A 20,911-nucleotide genomic window follows, 5' to 3' on the forward strand; every position below is an offset into this window, starting at 1 on the left:
TGATAATTTTTTATTGTTGAAAATAGGCTTCTAATTTTTATTGTGGAGGTTGGATTTACTGATGGGAACACATAATTATCTTAAGAGCTTAACAGAGACACATTGCCTAACATAAAAAGTCCCTAGGTTTCATACGATAAATATATCCTAGATGATAAAGAATTAAGCAGAACCCAATTTCAGAAGACTAGGATGGCACATTATTAGGTACTTTTTCCCTCTGATAAAAGGCAGAAGCACTAAGGGAAAAAAAAAATACACATGCCAACTTATTAAATCTAGGCACTCCACAAATTTCCACTTCAGAGTCTCCCACTTCCAGGGTGATGGCTAGTACTTTAAATCTCCCAAGTCTCCAATCTACTAGTTTTAACAATTAGCAGGAGCTTCAGACCAAAAATTCCAATAATCTCTGGACACTGTCAGTAGAATGTCACCTGTCAAGTCTCAATCACATTATATGCATTATAAGCAAAAACATTCTCTCTCTACTCAACCTGATTTTCAAGTAATACCAAATAGGGCAAAATGAAATAAGGAAATCTGTTAAATATTTAAAAGCAGACCATGTTCTAACTTAATCATGATAAACTTTCTTTCAACCCACACCTTTTTTTTTTTTTACTTTTTACTATGGAAAATGCCCAATGCACAAAAGTAAAATGCAGAATAAACCCCCATGAATACAACTAATTATTAAAAATCTATCAATTTGTTTCATTTACACTACTCCTCATTTTCCTAAAACATTTTAAAGCAAGTTCCAGATATCACACCTATTAATTCATAAATACTTTAAATATTCAGTATGCACCACTAACAAATAAGAATTTTACTTTTTTTTTTTTTAAGGCAAGACAACAACTACATATTCTGGAAACCCCCCATGGTTCTCCAGGGTATGTAGTATTCTGCTCAGGGTGGATAACATACACAGACAACAAACCCAATCCTACATTCAGCTTCCTAAATGCTAACTCAACATTAAGGAAAAGCAGTAAGTCATGACATGGAGATGATAGCATCAAAAGCTAAGAAATAAATTTAGAAAGGTTTCACATGCAAAATCACAGTAGTATCCTAAATTAAATTCCCAATGAATGCTCAGGCTATGTATTCAAATTCAATGAGTTCACATATGCAAGAGAACAAACCCTCCATGCAATCTCCAACACATAAAATAGTGCCTGGCATACAGTAAATGCTCAATTAATATTTACTGCTGGCAGGTTCTATTGCTGGAAATGCTAGCAATAGAACTGCTCCAAACCAACTCGGAAATTTGTTTCAGGAACAGAACCACTTGCTGTACAACTGATCTGTACAAGTTCCTTCACAGTAGAAAGAAAATGCTGCCACCTAATTGTAATTTGAGTACAATACCACTAGGTGTCAGACGTGAAACAAAATGTTCTGGCATTATAAATTACGTGGGCAACAAAGACTCTAGAAAGGTGCCTTTCATTCAACAAATATTTACTAAGCTCTGACCATGTGCCAGGTGCCGATTATCCTACAATGAACAAAACAGTCCTGAGATCTGCCTTCTGGAGTATTTGAAGTTTTCTTCTCTCTAAATTAGAGTTTCAGGAATTTCACAAACTATGTATCACACCTAGATTCATAGCCCTGTTATTCCTGTTGCATTAGATTAATTTCTCTGTAAACCCAGAAAAAACTATTACAGCAACTAAACACCAGCAACTCTCTTTCCATCTCTGACTTTACAATCGCCCCACCCATTAACCCATTAAACTTGCTCCTTGACTTTATCAAGATCTTCCTATCCCTTTAGCCCTCCCTGTTCTCCAAGACTACCAGTCTCCCTCCAGAAATCACTTTCTTTCTTACTAAGATTACCCATGGATCGCTATTTCAATAGAACTCACCAACTACCTCAACTTCCTTTCCCCCTTGACCTCGCAAAGCATTCAATTTGCCAACTCTAACTGTAGAGAATTCTAACCATGTGCTGCCTGCTCTTGTTCTTGGCCTGCTACTACCCATAACCCATCGACTGAGAGTTTTCCAGTTCAGCTAAGTTCTTGACACTACTCCAGTGATGGCGAACCTTTTGAACTCGGAGTGTCAGCATTTTGAAAAACCCTAACTTAACTCTGGTGCCGTGTCACATATAGAATATTTTTGATATTTGCAACCATAGTAAAACAAAGACACATTTTTGATATTTGTCTTATATATTTAAATGCCATTTAACAAAGAAAAATCAACCAAAAAAATGAGTTTGCGTGTCACCTCTGACACGTGTGTCATAGGTTCGCCATCACAGCGACTACTCACTAAAGCCTCTTGTTTATATTTTACTTCAAGGTTGCCTTCTGGAACTTGCTATTCCATTCTGATTTCTTCACACCATTTGGATAACCTTGTCTCTTACTTCACTCTATCTCAATTGCTGTATCCTCATTTCCCACCCAGATTATTGCCCATCCTTATTTCCTCTTGTCCTATCTCAGGTGAGGATTTGGTTATCAGCCTTCTTCCGGACCTTGCTCCCCTAAATCATCTCTTCTTATGTTTAAAACCTCAGTCAATCTCTATTCCTCTCTCCAGGTCTCACAGACATACAAGTTTCCAAAACGTTAAAAAATAACAACAAAAACTTCTCCCTATAATTCTACATAGCTATCATCTGTCCTTCTCCATCCCTTCAACTTCACAGTTCCTGCAAGAATAGTTTATACTCACTTATCCTCATTTTCTTCCCTTCTGACTCAGGAGATCTCAGACACTGACAAATGTCCCCAAGGGACATTTGCCCATCCTACACTCCCATCCCATGTTCAAAACCACTAATACTTGGTTCTCCCATCCCTTCTATCCACTGTACTGAACTCTTCTCAGTAACCTTACCAATGTGCTACTTGTCAGGTCTGGTCCAACAGTACTTTTTAGTACCCATCCTAATGAGTTCTCAATAACAAATAACAAAAGTTATCCACTCACTCCTTAAAATCATCACCTCTTAATTAGTAAGTCACCAACTCCTCTTGGTTGTCCTTATACCTTCCCAAAATTCCCCTCAGATTTCCTTTCCAATTTTTCTTCCTGACCATCTCTCAGGTGTTGCTTCCCTGGGGTCTTATCTTTATCCTGTATGTCTTAATGATCTCTGTGTATGGCTCCATTTATGCCTAGGACTTAATTATCCTATATAATAAAAGCCTAATATGCAAATCGACCAAAGAGCAGAACGCTATAATGTGCACTGACCACCCGAGGCAGACACTCAATGCAGGAGCTGCCCCCAGTCCGCAGGCCCCAGGCCAATCCAGGTGGGTACCAGTCGGGGGGCCCTGATCACCCCACCGGTTGCCCTACAGATCGGCCCTGATCACCAGCCAGGCCTAGGAACCTTACCTATGTATGAATTTCATGCATCAGGCCTCTAGTAACATATATAATGATGACTTCCAGATCTACTTTCAACCCCTATGAGCTTCACACCCAAATTCTGAAGGAAGTACTGAACATTCTACAAGCATCTGAAATGCAACTTATGCCAAACTAAACTCATTTCTCCAGCAGAGGAGGTGGGTATGTTTCCCCTCCAGTATCCTTCAGTTAATGCCACCTCCATCTATCCTTTCATTCATATCCATTTATCCATGCCAGAAAAGCTAAGCATAATCCTCCACAAATCATCCTTGACTGGTGACATATAATCCATCCCCAAGTCCTATCTCCCAATCTAGGTAAAGGTGACATCTGTTCTGGAATACTGCTCTTCCTTCTTCCTGATAAAATCCTATTGATCTGTCAGCACCACAAAGGACACCCCACTGAGAGCCCTTCCCTGGTGGTTGGACGATTCCCTGGGCTGTGATCCTGTAACAACTGTACATACAGATTTTGCACTCATGTAATTATTTTGTATTTTCGTCCTCCACCAGAGTAGGAGCTTCTTGAAGCCAGAGCCTATATTATATATATTCATAAGGTATGCATGCCAGAAACTGTTCTCGGTTTTAAGAAAAAAAGTCATGAACCAATAAACTTCCTTTTCTACATTCCACCGGTGACAGACAAATGTTCAACAAGAAATGATAAGTGTATGAGATGGTGGTAAGTGTTAGGGAGTCTTAGTAAGCAGAGTGAGAAGGAAGGAAGAGTGAAAGCCAGGGCTGTAATACTATTTTTATGAAACGATCAGGTGATATTTGAACAACTATCTGAAGGAAGTGAGGTGAGAGGTCACATTGCTCCCTTCCCTGCAATTAGTTTAGTGAATGGCTCATGGCAGTGACTCAACAAATGTTTGCAAAGGGAATGAATAAACAACCGGAAATATATTTCTAGATTTAATATAGTTCACATTCACACCCAAATATTTTTATTCTGCTTTTACACCAAAGGCAAAAAGTTATCGGTTAAACTTCGGAGGCTGGAACCATAACTATTATATTATATTACAAAAAATTAACTTTATATTACCCAGAAACATGAATCACATACTTTGAATGCAGACTAATAGGAAAAACAACGGGACTATCCAGCCAGGTGGTATCTGCTCATGGTCTCAAATTAGGGAGCAGCTAGGAAGACAACTCAAAGTCACCTAATTACAGGTCACCTCTGAAACGTTTTCTAGAGAGAAGTTATTTCCAGAAGACAGTTTAGAACACTAACACTCCGGCCAGGTCCTTTCCTGGACTTTCTCCTCTTCCTGACCAACTGTTCAGTATCTCCACTCACTGTTCTGAAATCCTAGATTTCATATTTATTAAAGGTTTAGAACCCTTAGATTTTTTTTAAATCTCACTTATTTTTTCTCTGACAAGGTAACTTCAACTCAATGTAACTTACAAAGTCTTAAATCTACTACAAAAAACTGGATTTCTGGCTAGGCCAATTTTAATCTAATCAAAGTGCCTTCATTTCACATTACTGTAAATATGGTTTCCTGGGATTTTCAAAGTGAAGTGTGGAAATTATTTTTTTGGCTCCCATTTAACTTCACTACCTTTCCTAGTATGTTTTACAAAATTGATGCTCAAATTTCTACTGAAGTTCAGAAGTGTCATGTTGTGGTGATTATTGTTCTAGCTTACTTACACATCCAGCAGCTATGTGAAAGAAGATTTCTAAATTTAAAGCGCCCCGACACTGTGTCAGAAGGTGGCTGATGGAGAAAAGTGAAAGGAAGGGAGGAGGGCAGCAAAGACGAGCCTTTCCTTGACAGCAGAGGTACAGACACTAACATGCTAACTTTTGGGTTTCGGGCACAGTCATTTTGGAGCAGTGCCAAGTCTAGGTGGTGGCACCTCCCTTTACTCAATACCTTGATTCAACAAATATCTGAGCTCCTACTGTGTACCAGCTGCTTACTAGACACCGAAAATTCAACATTAAAAGACAGTGTCCATCCTTAATGATCTTTGTTCCCAAAGTGCCACATAAAAACATTTGTTTCATAAACATCATAGATAGTCTGGGAATGTAGGGAAACTGTACTTTGCATATTTTAATGACCTCTGGGCAAGAGATAACCAACCCCTATGCTTGTGTTTCCCAATCAGGTTGGTGCTGGTGCTGCTGCTGCTGCTGCCGCCTCCCAGGAAGAATACTGAGGAAGCTGAGATCTCTACTTGCTTACCGCAGGGCATGAACAATCACCCAGATTAACTGTCTCCAAAATATGGTTTCCTGGGATTTTCAAAGTGAAGTGTGGAAATTAGGGACAGGGTTTATCTACATCTTTCACTAATTGTAATATTGAACAATCTACTTCATCTTGTATAAAGTATCATTTCAGACATGTGAAAATAGCAATCCCTTTTCCCTCAAGTATCTCTTTTTCAAGCAAAGTTTCAAGTTCTTTCAACCTTTTCAAAAAATATATTCATAGTTTCAAAATTTACATAATATCCTTTCCATCATTGTCCGTTATATCTGAGGCTCCCATAGAAGACCCTAGAGCCCATCTATCAAATGAAAAGGAACAAAACAGGTATATTGAAGTTAACTTGCTACTAGCAACATACAGAATCATTTATTATCTTTGTATGTATATGTGTATGAATGTATGTGTATATGCACATAAGCTTAAACATTTTTACATTAGAAAACATTGCCCACAATAGCGAACTACAAATAACTTGGTGATTTTATTATAACTATGTTCATAAATGATTTAAAGGCATTTTAACAAGACAAATACATGAGCAGCAAATCATCCAATGAAGTACCAATGTATTAGCAAATTTAGTGTAAAGAAATTCTTAATTTATATTTGAACCATAGTGTATACACGTGCATGCCTAGCTACCAGAAAATTACACTCCGAAATACTATTAATATCAACAATGTAACATATGTCCAGGCTAATGAACATAAGCTTTCATTTTAAGGGCTTCTACATCCAGCAGGCAGAAGAAAAAGGCCAAGTCCTGTCCAGCTAGGGGTCTATCAGGAGACTCCCCCCATACTTAGGAGTAAGGTAACTGGAAATAATGGTCCCACTCCCAGAACTTCCTTAGTGCTGTACAAAGTAGGGAAGGGAGAGAGGAAGAAAAAAACAATCTCTAAGACATGGCTATGGGCCAAACTTTACATCGATATGTAGGCCAAATCAAGTAATAGCCTGGCTCTGGATAAAAGAAAATACCCATCAACTTGGAGAACGGCATTTTTATCCGAGATCTCAAAGAATTTCCAGTAATAATTTCTGAAGGTCACCAATCATAAAATGGTCAAATATACACAGAAAAAAAAACAAACAAAAAAACCCCAAAAACCCGCTCCAAGCTAGAACAGGCAGAAAAAAGAAACAGAAAAAAGAAACAATCCACGAAGACTCCTGATAATGGAATTACCAGACAGATAATAAAATAACTCTGCTTACCATGTTTGAAGAAATTTGAAAAATAAGGCTAAAAATAGTAAAGCGAAAAGTGTAAGAAGTGATTGAACATGTTTGGTGCAGTACCCTAAAAAAAAACTCTTACAATAAAAATTTAAAACTTAAAACAGCTAGGAAGAAAATTATCAAAATATATTGGAAGAAATTATCAAAAATGTAGTCCAAAAAATAGAGAATTTTGGAGCCATGGGGGATAGAGTAAGAAAACATATATGTAAAATAAATTTGTGAGCCCAGAAGAATTAAAGAGAGCACTAGGATACAGAGGGACAAATAATATATGAAGAGATTCTGGATGAGAATTTTCTAGAACGTGATAGACATCCATCCAAAGGCACAAGAGGCTCAAATAATTCCCAAATAAGAAAAGTAAAAATAAACTCTCATCCAGAACTCGTCATATTACTAAATGGCCAAACACCAAAGACATAAAGAAAATCTTACCAGCAGATACTTTACAAGTTTGCCTTCAAAGAACCATTAAATCAAAATATGACTTCTTACTAACAAGAATAGAAGGCAAAAAAGAGTGAAATATTATCTTCTTCAATATGCTGGAAGAAAGTATCAACCTAGAATTCTGTAGCAGCAAAAACATATCTTTCAAAAATGAGGATAAAACAAACCTTTTAGGAAAAACAAAAACTGAAAGAATTACAACACAACATAAAGGTAACATGTAGGTAGGTGGAGAATAGAGTTAGTAACATGTTCCAAGATCCTTACATTCTTTCAGAGGAGAATAAAATGTTAATTAGCATTAGACTTTAATAAAGTTGCTATTATAATTTTTAGAAAAAACACTAAACAAATGGTAATATATCATTTAATCCAAAAAGAGAAAAGAAATTTAAGAAAGCCAAAATAAAACAAACAAAAATTTCAAAATAGGAGCTTAAACAATAAACATAATTAATTATATTGAATATAAACTAAAAAAATAATTTTCCAAATATAACTATGGAATAAAAGAAAATATATGTGAATCTGATAATCATCTATCAAGAACACTTACAATTTTAAAAATGTGTAATGGCCCTAGCCAGTTAGGCTCAGTGATTAGAGCATTGGTCGTGAACTGAAGGGTCTCAGGTTCAATTACAGTCAAGGGCAAGTACCTTGGTTGCAGGTGCAATCCCCAGCCCTAGTTGGGGCACGTGCAGGAGGCAATCAATTGATGTGTCTCTCTCACATCGATGTTTCTTTCTTTCTCCCTCTCTGTCTCTCCCCCCCACCCAACCTCAGCCTTCCACTCTTTCTAAAAAAAAAAAAAAATCAATGGAATCCTCAGGTGAGGATTAACAAAACAAAACAAACAAATAAACAAACAAAATGGGCAATGGACTTAACTAGACACATCTCCAAAGAAAATACACAAATGGTCAACAACCACATGAAGATATGCTCGACATCATTAGTTATTAAGGAAATAAAAAGCAAAACTATACTGAGATCCACTTCATATTCACTAGGTTGGCAATAATACAAAACCAAAAAATAACAGGCATTGGTGAGCATGTGGAAAAATCAGAACCCTCAAGCATTGCTGGTGGGAATGAAAAATGGTGCAGCTGCTGTGGAAAACAGTTTGGCAGTTCCTCAAAATGTAAAACATAGCATTACTGTATAAGGCAGCAATCCCAGTCCTAGATGTACTCCCCAAAGATTTGAAAACAGCAACTCAAACTAATACTTGTTTACACATGTTCACAGCAGCACTAATCACAACAGAAAGTTGGAAAAGCCTAAATGTCCATCAATACATGTATGGATAAGCAAATTGTGGTATATACATGCAATGGAATATTATTGAGCCACAAAATGAAATTAAGTACTGATACATGGCACAATCACAGAAACCTCAAAAACATTACACTAAGTAGGAGAAGTCATACAAAGAAAGGTTATTATTGTATGATTGCATTTATATGAAATATCCAGACTAGATATGTCCATAGGAACAGAAAATAGACTGGTGGTTGCCAACGACTTAGGAGAGGAGAGAACAGTGAATGACTGCTTAATGGATGTGGGTTTCCTTCTGGGGTGGTGAAATGTTTTGGTAGAAAAGGTAGTAGACACAAATTTCATACATATCCTTTAATTTTGTGCTAACTTCATTGAACTGTTCACTTTAAAATGGTGAATTTGTGGGGGTGGGCTAGAAGGGATCAATGGGAGAAAAAGGGAAAATATGTAATACTTTCAACAATAAAGATTTTAAAAATAAAAATAGCCCTAACCGGTTTGGCTCAGTGGATAGAGCACTGGCCTGTGAACTGAAGGGTCCCAGGTTCAATTTCCGTCAAAGGCAAAATGGTGAATTTTATATTATTTGGATTGTGTTATGAATAAATATTTTTCTAGACAAATGTTTTATTTATCTTTGGCAAATTCCTATGAGTGCCTTTATCATTTCATAAAAATAAATGAAAAATACACCGTAACTGGTTTGGCTCAGTGGATAGAGCGTCGGCCTGCGGACTGAAAGGTCCCAGGTTCGATTCCAGTCAAGGGCATGTACCTTGGTTGCAGGCACATCCCCACAGGGGGTGTGCAGGAGGCAGCTGATCGATGTTTCTCTTTCATCGATGTTTCTGGCTTTCTATCCCTCTCCCTCTCTGTAAAAAATCAATAAAATATATTAAAAAAATACCACCAAAAAGTTAGGTATCAAAAATATAACTGAGCCCAGCCAGTGTTGTTCAGTGGTTGAGTTTCAACCTATGAACCAGGAGATCATGGTTTGATTCCCAGTCAGGGCATATTACCGGGTTGCAGGCTCGATCCCTAGTGTGGGACGTGTAGGAGGTAGCTGATTAATGATTCTCTCTCATCACTGATGGTTCTATCTCTCTCTCCCTCTCCACTCCTCTCTGAAATCAATAAAAATATATTTTAAAATAAATATAACTGAATCAAAGATGGAAATCAATTACAAATAATAAAGTAATGATGCTTTATCCTAAAGCACAATACACTTAAGCCAATGGTACATGTTCAATTACAAAGATGAAAAAGAAAATTAAAGAACAAGTATTAAATGCTAATACTATGTTAGCAAATTGTATCTGAAAGTTGAATTAGGGATCTTTTAATACTCCTTATCTTTTAAAGGAACAGACCCTCTTTCTTACATGTTTTCAAGAATGGATTATGTGAGCATAAATAACTTTCTGAGAAGCCATGGTAGAAATTGACAGGAAACTCTAGAACCAGACTGCCTGATTTTGTAATCCAACATTGCCACTTGCTAGTTATGCAAAAACTTTGTACCTCAGTTTCCTCATCTAAAAAATGGAAGTGATAATAATATTAAGACCAGAAAGTTGAAAGGATTGAGTGAATCCATGAAAAGTCTTAGAAAACTGTCTGACATAATATAAACAGCTGCCACTGCTGCCACCATGCTATCACCACTACCTACATTCCCACCAGGCACCACCACCACAGCCACCATCAGTCCTACTTCCTAAAATATGTTTGAGACTATTTTAGACATCTGTGGTTGTTCTACTGAAAAATACTAAAAAAATAAAAATGTGCAACTAATGAGAATACCTAATTACAGTTTAAACATCAATACAGTTAAAAATGGATCCTAAGGGGTTCAGTTAATTATCCTTCCCAAAGACACTGGAAGAGATCCGCGGAGCTCAGCTAGTACCACTGTGTTTTAGAAGGAAGCATGCTCCTGCCACCATACCACTGCACCATAGCCTTAAACCGGCCCACAATAAGAATAGCTTCTTACAACAAAATTTTATGTCCATATTTTATGTTATAGTAATTTGAGGGAATAGATTTTCAATGTTAATGGAAATTAACAGCTTAAAATATACCAAATTTTCTCAGCTTAACAGAATTTCCTGTTCATTAAAAAGAAGAACATTTGACCTGTACAGCTGCTATAAGATGAAGTGGGCCACTTAGATTTCTCTCTCAGGAATTCAGAAGTATTATAATGAGAGAGGAAGGAAAAGAGATATATAATAAGGGTTGTACCTTATACAGAAGTCAACTCAGGAGAAAATCATGCATAATCAAAATTAACCATGAACGTCATTCTAATCATCCTGTAAATACTGGAGTTTGAGTCTTTGAAAGATAAGTGCCAAGATTTTGTTGTTACTCTGAATTTAGTAGCTTTTCAGGTTCAAATTCTGTGGTTTCCTGGGTCTCAGGTAACACTTGACTTGAATTTGGAGATGCCCTGTTGGTTTTTAGAATTAACAGATCTTTCCTGAGATGGTCTGAGGGAGTTTCTATTTTCTGCCACTGAAAGAACCTTGGTTATTAGAAAACTCTAACAGGCTACAGAGCTCTTTAGTCAGGAATAGGATGCAATTATTGTAAAATACAAATTTTTACTACTGAGAAAATTTATAGAATTCCCAGTTACTTTTTGTTTCTACCAATGCGTGATATAACATTTTAGGACAGTGATTTTCAACTGGTGTGCTGCAAGAATTTTTAAAACATACAATACCTGACTATTTATAGTCAGGGGCACTGACCTCTTTGCTCTTAAGATTTTCAAATAAAAAAATAAGAGCCAACACAACACTAGCCATCTGCTATGAATGAATCAAAATTATACCTATTTTTTTTTATCAGATCGGCAAAAACAAACAAATTTTTTGGTGTGCCACAGAATTTTAGTAATTAGTTTGTATGTGCCATGAGATGAAAAAGGTTGAAGACAGCTGTTTTAGAACACTGGAAATATCCCTACAACTAAGTTGGAGAAAACTTTTACTCACGGAAGAAGATAAATAATAGTAATTACAACCTTTCAATTATTTCTATCTTGATTATTTATGAATATCTGTTCCAAACAGTTAAGGACAACAGGATGTCAACAAATAGCAATTATCCAAAAGCAACTATCATCACCAAAAATATTTTTCTACCTTAATGGCCTTTTTCTTGTAAATGTTATTTTCATTACAGTACAAAAAAACTAACCAACAAAAAAGAAAAATAAATTTAAAAAAAAACAATAAAGTTATATAGGATATAAAATACATAATAGAATGGGAAACTGGGTAAGGAAAATAATCAGAAAATTAAATGCCAAAGAGATTCCACTCTATCGCCAAAAGGAAAGAACACCAAAACAAAACTTTGAACTGTTTCAGATTCTGGCATCACAACAGGAGCTCTTAGGAGTTTGAATAAAATTCTGGCAATTACTTTCTCTCCAGTGGTTCTAGGCTTTAATTCAGATCATTACACTGGATGCTGGAATTCTGTTTAATTAAAACAAAATTCACATAAAAGGATTTCATAATCTCAATATGCTTGAAAATACTTTTAAAAGGAAGTGAGATTATAAAATAAAAATTCAGTTCAATTAGCATAATAAATTATATGCAGTCTGTCTCTCAATAGATTGCATTCTAAAAACTGATCTATTAAGAACTGTTCAGAAGTCAGAAGTTTTTTTTTTATATAGAGTGTGTCCTGGTGATTGGTCAGTTTTGTTGGAATGGTATTACGAACACTAGGCCTCTGTGTGCTACTCTCTGACTCCCCAACTACCAATTGATATAACAAGAGCAAACCTGGTCGTGGAGGACAAAGACAGACAGAGCACTAGTGATTCCTAATCCCATTAAACTTCCTTCCCAGGCCCAGTGCTAGCCAGATATTCCAAATTGAGGAATAAGTGATGGTTGTTGCTAGATGTTCAGGGCCTCTAAACTTGGGATATCCCTGACTGTTTTGTGACTTCTTCGTCCTTAGGTATTTACAAATATGGATCAAGTTTCCTGTTTTTAACTTTCATAAAGCAGAGTGTTAATTTCATAACATTCTAAACATATCCTATATTTTCTTACTAATTGTTGACCCTACATAAGTCAAACTATGTTTAAAGGCATTTTTGAAACAAAATTAAGTAAATGAAGGAGACTTAAAAATAAGTCAACAAAGTAAGATAGCAGAGTTAAAGGAAGATGGACTTCAAAGTTAGACACACCTGAATTGGGCATACAAAGCTCTGTCACTTAGCCGTGTGGTCTTGGACAAGTAAGTGTCTTTAAATCTTTTTCAGTCTCAGTTTCCTCATCTACAAAATGGGAATAATGTCTCACATCTCACAGCATTATAGTGATGACTAAGTTGGGTAATAACATATATTAGGATGCCTAATACAGCTAAGTCCCCAAAACAACTTGTTTAGGTACTCTTATGCCTCTTCAAACATTCTCCTTAGAAAGAAAATGCACAATGTTCTGTACTTTACAAGGATCTTACTCTTGATGAGCCTTTGCTTTGCCAGGAGGTAAGATGCTTAAATTTGTATTTCTTATTTTAAAGCCTTAATTTTGTTGTGTTTCTTTAATTCCTCTACTAGTCTTTTAAATTATTGATTTTAATTTTTTGTTAACCTAGCCTATAATTATTTTCTCCTTCAATCAATTATATCCCTGATGTTAACTTTTTATTACATTTCAATTGTCTTCTAGTTATTATGTTGACTCTATATATTTCTTAAAAATGTAGCCTTTTCCTTACTCATGATTATTCCTTCACCAACAACAGGCAATGCCAGGTAATTTAACCCCAAACTATATCAGTAACTCAATTCAGATAGAAATTCAGTTGTAAGGGATAATATTCATAAAAGATCACTGAAGATGTGGTCTTGAGTATCTGTTCTTCTAAATGGTCTGAATATTGTCATTGGATCAAGCCAGACTCTTGGAGACCTGTGCGATTGGACCACATAGTTTTGGTGTCCATCACTGTAATCCAGGGCTTCTCAACAGCAGCACTATTCACATTTTGGGTCAAACAGTTCTTTGTTGTGGGGTGCTGTCCTATGCATTGTAGGACGTGCACCATCCCTGGCCTGCTAGATGCCAACACTTTAGCACCTTCCCCCAATTGTGACAACCAAAAGTGTCTACAGATGTTGTCAAGTATCCCCTCAGGAGCAAAACTGTCTCTAGTTGAGAAGCCCTTTATTTTTTTTAATTTTTTTTAAAATATATTTTATTGATTTTTTACAGAGAAGAAGGGAGAGGGACAGAGAGTCAGAAACATCGATGAGAGAGAAACATCGATCAGCTGCCTTCTGCACGACCTGCAGTGGGGATGAGCCTGCAACCAAGGTACATGCCCTTGACCGGAATCGAACCTGGGACCCTTGAGTTCGCAGGCCGACGCTCTATCCACTGAGCCAAACCGGTTCGGCGAGAAGCCCTTTAAACTAAACTGGACTTTGGGGTTTTGAAATCAGCTTACATTGAAGGATCTGTTTAAAACAAAACAAGACTAACAAACAAACAAAAAAACAGCCATATGAAGGAACAGTATTGAGGATACATCTACTGTATTACTCACTGTTTCCCATTATGAAGGCCCATAGGAGAAATCTATCTTAGACCTCGGTGCAAACAGAATGTTATTTTCTTCTGGACAATATGAATCCTTACCTAATCATATTTTCTTTCTTTCTTTCTTTTTCCCCACTGGAAAGCTCAAAAGCAAATTTATAGCCCATTTTTGGTAACAGTGTAGAATCCATAGCACACATTTACATGTACTAAATCTCCCGAATATCTGTTTGATGCATTCTTTTTACCATGCGCTTATTTTCATCTTACTATGATACATACATTTCAGCATGTGAACACAAACCCTCTTTAGAATGAGATTAAGTATAAATAAATAAAATCGGTATTAAACTCTTATACTCTCCAGCAGATAACCCCCTTCAGCCTCACTTTATCACATTTCTCCAAATCTCCTTGTGTTGAACCTGGATCTTTTAGTGTTCCATTGCACATGTTTATGTCTATTCTCTCCAGTCAAGCCATACAACTAAATTCATTCACTTCAGTGAGCTCTGTCTGATATGTATCAGCATCTGTGTAAAGTTTTATAACTATGTCCTTTTACATTTATTAGAAGGGTATTTCTCTCAATGAAGACCAGCACATGGAAGGCATGAATTTCTAGGTGCTATGTGTCCAGACGGTTGTCCAGGCATGATGATAGAAAACCCATATCCCTTTTCTCTTGCTGATGCTGGCTGTGCAAATTTCCCCTTTTCCCACTAATGCCTGCTTCTAATCCATGCCAAGTAACATTTGGAACTCATCTTAAGCCCTGGTGCATGACATATGGTGACACAGGAGTGGCCCATCTTGAACAACAGTGACAACTATGAAGGGTCCCACATGGTCCTATACTCAGATTACTTTTGATAGTGCTGAAAGAAATGATTTCCTCTCATTTTACCCTCAGCATAATCATTCCTAGATTTTAAATCTGATATCAGTATTACAAAGGTTCATCAACAGGTGAGTGGATAAACAATTTGTGGTATATCCACACAAGGGAAAACTACTCAGCAATAAAAGATAATATTATTTGTACCTATACATAGAATGAAGTGAATCTCAACAATATTATGCCAAGTAAAAGGCACAGAGTTCCAATTGTATTATTCTATACATAAAAAAATTCTAGAAGGGGCAAACTAATCTACAGTGACAACGCAGATTAAGGATTGTCTAGGGCCAGCGAAGTGCTGACAGCAAAGGGACCCAAGGCAACTTTATGGAAAAATGGAAAAGTTCTTTTTGATATCACCATCTTGATAGGAATGGTGATTTCATAAGTTATGCATTATCAAAATACTATACACTTAAAATGGGTGCAAATGTATCCTTGCTAAAAATGTATAACTTCAAAGTAATGATGAGAAACATGAGACAAACCCAAATTGAAGAACATCCTACAAAATACCTGACCAGTTCTCTGCAAAAGTATCAAGGGCATGACATATCAGAAAGATGAGGCTCAGGGGAGTCTAAGAGGACATGACAAGTGAATGCAACACAGAAATCTTGGAAGAGAAAATGACACTAGTAGAAAACTGGTAAAAGTCCAAATAAAGTCTGTAATTTATCATACCAATACCAATTTCTTAGTTTTGTTAATTATACCATGGTTATATAAATTTTTAACACTAGAGGAAGTTATCTATGAAAACTCTCTGTACAATTCTGGCAACATTTTTTAAAGTCTAAAATAAAGTTTTTAAAATGAAGCATTTTATTGTGTATAAATTTTAACTCATTAAAGTTCATGTAAAATTACAATAAAAGTAAATGGGAGTTATTAAGAAATAATTCTATCCCCAGCCTGATTCTCCTTTAAGGCTCATTAAATGTAGTATTTAAATCCAACAAAATGCTCTTCAATATTTGAGTCAATAAATCTAGTAGATAAAACACGCAGTATTTCTTACCTAAAAAAACCACTAAGTTAAAGATCACCAATTGAATAACAATCTCAGAATTACTTTCCTCAGAATCATATGATATATTCCTCCCCCAAATACTAATATACTAGAAGCCCAGAGCTCAAATTCGTGTAACCCCGCCCACTCTCACGGCCATGCTCACAGCCCCACCCACCTGCGCCGGTCTTTGGTTGTTAGGGCCACAGGCCTTTTATAATATAGATAATTAACAATAAAATCATTACTTGTTCAAATTATGATGATGCAATGATTCATAAAACTCTGAAATCTACAGGAAAAATATTTAATTTCTGACTCTCACATCTAAGAATTGTTATATATTTGAATTCCAAAAACTGTATCATCTTATATAATATTACTTAAAGACAGAAAGAAATGAGTAGAAAAACATTCAGAGAAAAATTTAAACTTTTATAGCATACCTCCTCTGTTGCCATTTTCTTCATCCTACAAAATAAAACATATATATCCATATATGAAACCATATTTATAAACTCTAGTGAAATCACAGCAAGGCTCAATCCAACTTAAACTACCCTCCCCCAAATGTGCTCATTACAATCTCATTATAACAGTGCCTTTGCCAGAAGGTTGGAGCCTTCATAAACAGAGACAGGACGACTATGGGTGAAGCCAACCTGTAGGGAAGACATCGGGAGTCCAGTTTTTGACAATGAGTGTGGAGATTCCCACAGTGCAGGTGTCAAAAGTAGGCAGCTGGATAGATGAACCTAGAACTCGGGAGAGAGGGCCAGGCTGGCCACCACTTACTGTGCTATGTACACTAATAAAATGTGCCTTTAGGGGCTATTACAGGGGCCAGAACTGTCTTTGTATAAATTGAGTGGCTCTAATATGCTATATATTTTATTTCTTCTATTCAATTTTGAGATTTGGTTTTATTCATTGCTACCAGGCTGTCCTGCTGCTATGTATCCACCTCTAGCTGGGAAATCAGGAAAGCAACTTTGCAAAACTAGTATAAAAATACACTTATTCAAATATTTGTTGAAACGCTATCATATGAAAGCTACAATCTAGAAACAAAAAAAGTGGACTGATAATTTATCATATAACTTTTGACCTTTATTTGGCTGTCCAAATGTACAGGGTGAGGTAAAAGCAGGTTTACAGTTGTGGGTATGTAATACACAGAGTTTATTCTTGTATTATTATTTATTATTTTATTATTTTCCATATAGACAACTGTAAACCTACTTTTGCCCCACACCGTATATATATTTTTTCTGGTTATAAGCTCTGTTCTGAGATTGGTGAGCTTGTCAGCTAAGTAACATAATAAAGATAATGTATTAATTGCACATTTTCTAAAAGCTATACAATAGGAGTTTTTTAAAAAAACTCCTTTGAAGTGAATGGATAAAATTTCATAATTAAAAAGGAAAAGATTTCAATACGCATTACCCATGTAAACTTTACAAGACAGACCTATTTGCAAGAACATCTGTGTAAATAATAGCATTAAAAATTAGTTTTCTGAGCAATTACTCTATACCAATTCCAGGACTAAGTGTTTTACATATATTATATCATGTAAGCAACACTACAACCTGTGAGAAAGGTGCTGTTATTGCCTGTTAGGTGACTTCCCCAAGGTCACAGAGCTAGCAAGGAGCAGAGATGGGACTCAAACCCAGGCTCTTTTGACTTCAATGACTATGCTGTTAACAATTATACTGTGTGACTAAAACTTCTAGAAGTATTTTCCAATAACAGAAATAATAATAATGATGATGACTCATTTTTAATTTGTGTTTGGTAAAATTATCTTATGAAATGATATCAACTATATGTTCATCAAGACCAAAAAGCTCTTCTTCAAAACAAAATCAAAAGACAAAACAGACTCAGCCTTAATATGTAATTAAAGGAAGGGAGTCTATTCCTTGTGTGTTAGGCTCTCACATGTGGCCTAACACATAAGGAATACTAAGCTAGACACTTTAGGATACAGTAGATTCTTAGAAAACCCAGGTCAGGAATTCTATAGACATTTCAGGAACCCCAAACTGATAAATTTTAATTCCAAAAATAGCACTTATTCATAACCCTTATAAACTATTCACACTATGTTTTAAAAGACCGCCTAAGAGTCATAGAAATTTTGAATTAGAAATGGTTTCCTAATCTTCTAATTCCATTCCCTCAAATTAAAATGGAAATCGAGAAGCCAAAAGAAGTTAATTGGCTTGGCCTAGGTCTCACAACTTTTCTAAATTTCTTATTTCCTTACACTGTTGTATAGTAAGTAAGAATCAGGCATTCATGTTGGCAAGTTAAAATCCTAGGTCCACGACTTACTCATAATGTGACTCAGATCAGTTTCCAGATGTTGTGTAGGCTAATAACGAAGTGAGATGACGCTCATAATGAATAATAAAGAACACACAGCAAGTACCCAGTGTGCCAGCTGTGCCATAATCATCCCATGCTGCCCCTTATGAGACCATGCTACTGCTCTACACTGAAGCATGGGAATGTAATTCACCCTGTAAGAAGCTATGTTTTCAGATTCTGACTTGCCATTATATTACATATCTGAAAGTCATGTATTATCTAATCCCGGTAACTTTTTGTAACTCCCAGAACATTTTAACAAAGTATTGCCTCTGCATTCTCTGCCCATAAAACTCACCACCTTTCTAGAGAGTAGAAAAACAGCTACTATTAGAAAAAGTACAATAATTTGGAATTAGAAGTCCTAGCAAAATAGATTTGGAATTAATAATCAGTATAACCTTTCAGAGATTAAAATTTCTGTTCTCGAAGAGAGAAAAATATCTGAAAGAATATAGTAAAAATGAAAATATAACACTTCTAAGATAGAAAAGAGGTGGGAAAGGGGATGAGAAGATAAAAAGGAAACGGGAATAGCTTTGCTTTGGTTTCAAGTGACTTTAACAACATCTCTTACCTTATATGAAAACTGAATTGCAGACTCCGGGGGATAAACAATAAAATGCCTTAATGTAAAACCAAAGCCTTGAGATGTTCTTTTCAACATAACTGTTTTGGGACCTGGCCAGGAGAACGCTTCATCTTCGGATGGTGATGCAGTTCCACTTTGTTCTTTTCCATCTTTATTTTTTGACACCTAAAATGGAAAGATATTGAAGTGTTAATTACTAACCCAGTATACTTCCTCATTCAGAAAAAATTATATGCAAAAATAAATACCTAAGTGCAGATATGATCTTAATGGGGAAAAAGAGCCATATTCTGATGCATGAACCATATGTATTAGCACAAGTCACGCAGATCATCAAAAATCACATGTATTTTAGAAAGGGATGCTATGAAAAGTTAATCAGAAGTAAGACAGAACTCTTGGAAATTAGAAATTTGAGAGCTAAAATTTAAATTCACTAGAAGAAATGAGTGAGAACACCTAGAAAATCATTAGAGCACTAAGGACAAAGAACAGAAACTGAAAGAAGAGACATGAACCTCACACCAAGTAGGAATACTAAAGCTGTTATCAGATCATCCCACAGCAACCAAGAATCTTAGAAAATAATAGATACGGCCTTCAGGTTCTGAGCATCGAGTCAGTATCCTCACAGATGTCCTTTCACTAGCTTGGCCTTACAATTCCTGGATCTCTTCTCTTCCACTCTTGGCTTTTATCTTGTTATGACTGAAAACCATTCACAACCTCAAATCAAGGTTCCATTCTTCATTCCCTCTCATACCCAATCCTCATAATTCTTCACTCTGAGCTGACCCTGACACTATTTCCCTGTCCCTTACCACCCCATGTACTCACTTTGCTCTCAAACCAGCTTCAATTCACTCCTTTGCCTTTCTCTGACTTGCTCAAAGTCACCTAACCCTAGATAAATCAATAATGCCTACTCTGGGCCGGCACCTATGAAGCTGAACACAAGCGGAGAAAAACAAAAACTAGGCTATTTTCACTCTTAGTTCATAACCACTAACCTCAAGAGCGCTGTGTTTTTTTTTAATCCTCACCCAAGCATATGTTTCTATTGACTTTTAGGCAGAAAAGAAAGGGGTGTGAAGGGAGGGAGGCAGGCAGGCAGAGAGAGAGAGAGAGAGAGAGAGAGAGAGAGAGAGAGAGAGAAAAAAGGAGTGTGAGGGGAGGGAGAGAGGCAGGCAGAGAGAGAGAGAGAGAGAGAGAGAGAGAGAGAGAGAGAGAGAGAGAGAGCGCCTCCTGTACACTCCCCAACTGGGGATCAAACCCACAACCTAGGTATGTGTCTTGATTGGTAATCAAACCCCAACCTTTTATGGGACACTCCAACCAACTGAGCCAAGGCAAGAGAGTCTTTACTGTTGTCTGTCAATGATAATTCTCTCCAGTCCATTCATCTTCAATGATTAATTCATCCCTCCTTCCCTGTTCTCACTTGTAGCTGACACCTCTGCTTTCTATTACACTGAAAAACACAAGCAGTAAGACAACAACCTGCCCTGGCTGGGTAGCTCAGTTGCGGGTTCCATTCCTGGTCAGGGCACATACCCAGGTTGCAGGTTGGATCCCTGGTCCGAGTGCATACAGGAGGCAACCAATTGATGTTTCTTTTTCTCTCTCTCTTTCAAAATGAATTAAAAAGCAAAACAAAACAGAACAAAAAACATATCCTCAGGTGAGGATTAAAAATAACGATAATCAGAGAGAACCAAGATGGCGGCATAGGTAAACACCGGAGAATGCTGCTCGCACAACCACTTCAAAAATACAACTAAAAGACGGAACGCAC

General features: G+C 36.5%; 1 protein-coding gene across 5 annotated transcripts in view; it reads right to left on the reverse strand.

Annotated features, from left to right (window-relative positions):
• The window catches only part of ARHGAP21 (Rho GTPase activating protein 21), a 135,526-nt gene that overhangs the window by 65,720 nt on the left and 48,895 nt on the right, over positions 1 to 20,911 (reverse strand). For all 5 annotated transcript variants that reach the window (XM_006773817.2, XM_006773814.2, XM_006773813.2 and 2 more), the window contains exons 3-4: positions 19,102 to 19,281; positions 16,589 to 16,613 (exon numbers count right to left, since the gene is read on the reverse strand). In XM_006773817.2, coding sequence (XP_006773880.1) covers positions 16,589 to 16,613; positions 19,102 to 19,281 — 205 coding nt within the window. The remainder of the gene's footprint in view (positions 1 to 16,588; positions 16,614 to 19,101; positions 19,282 to 20,911) is intronic.

Source organism: Myotis davidii, unplaced genomic scaffold (assembly GCF_000327345.1).
Source record: "Myotis davidii unplaced genomic scaffold, ASM32734v1 scaffold86, whole genome shotgun sequence".
NCBI classification, from domain to species: Eukaryota; Metazoa; Chordata; class Mammalia; order Chiroptera; family Vespertilionidae; genus Myotis; species Myotis davidii.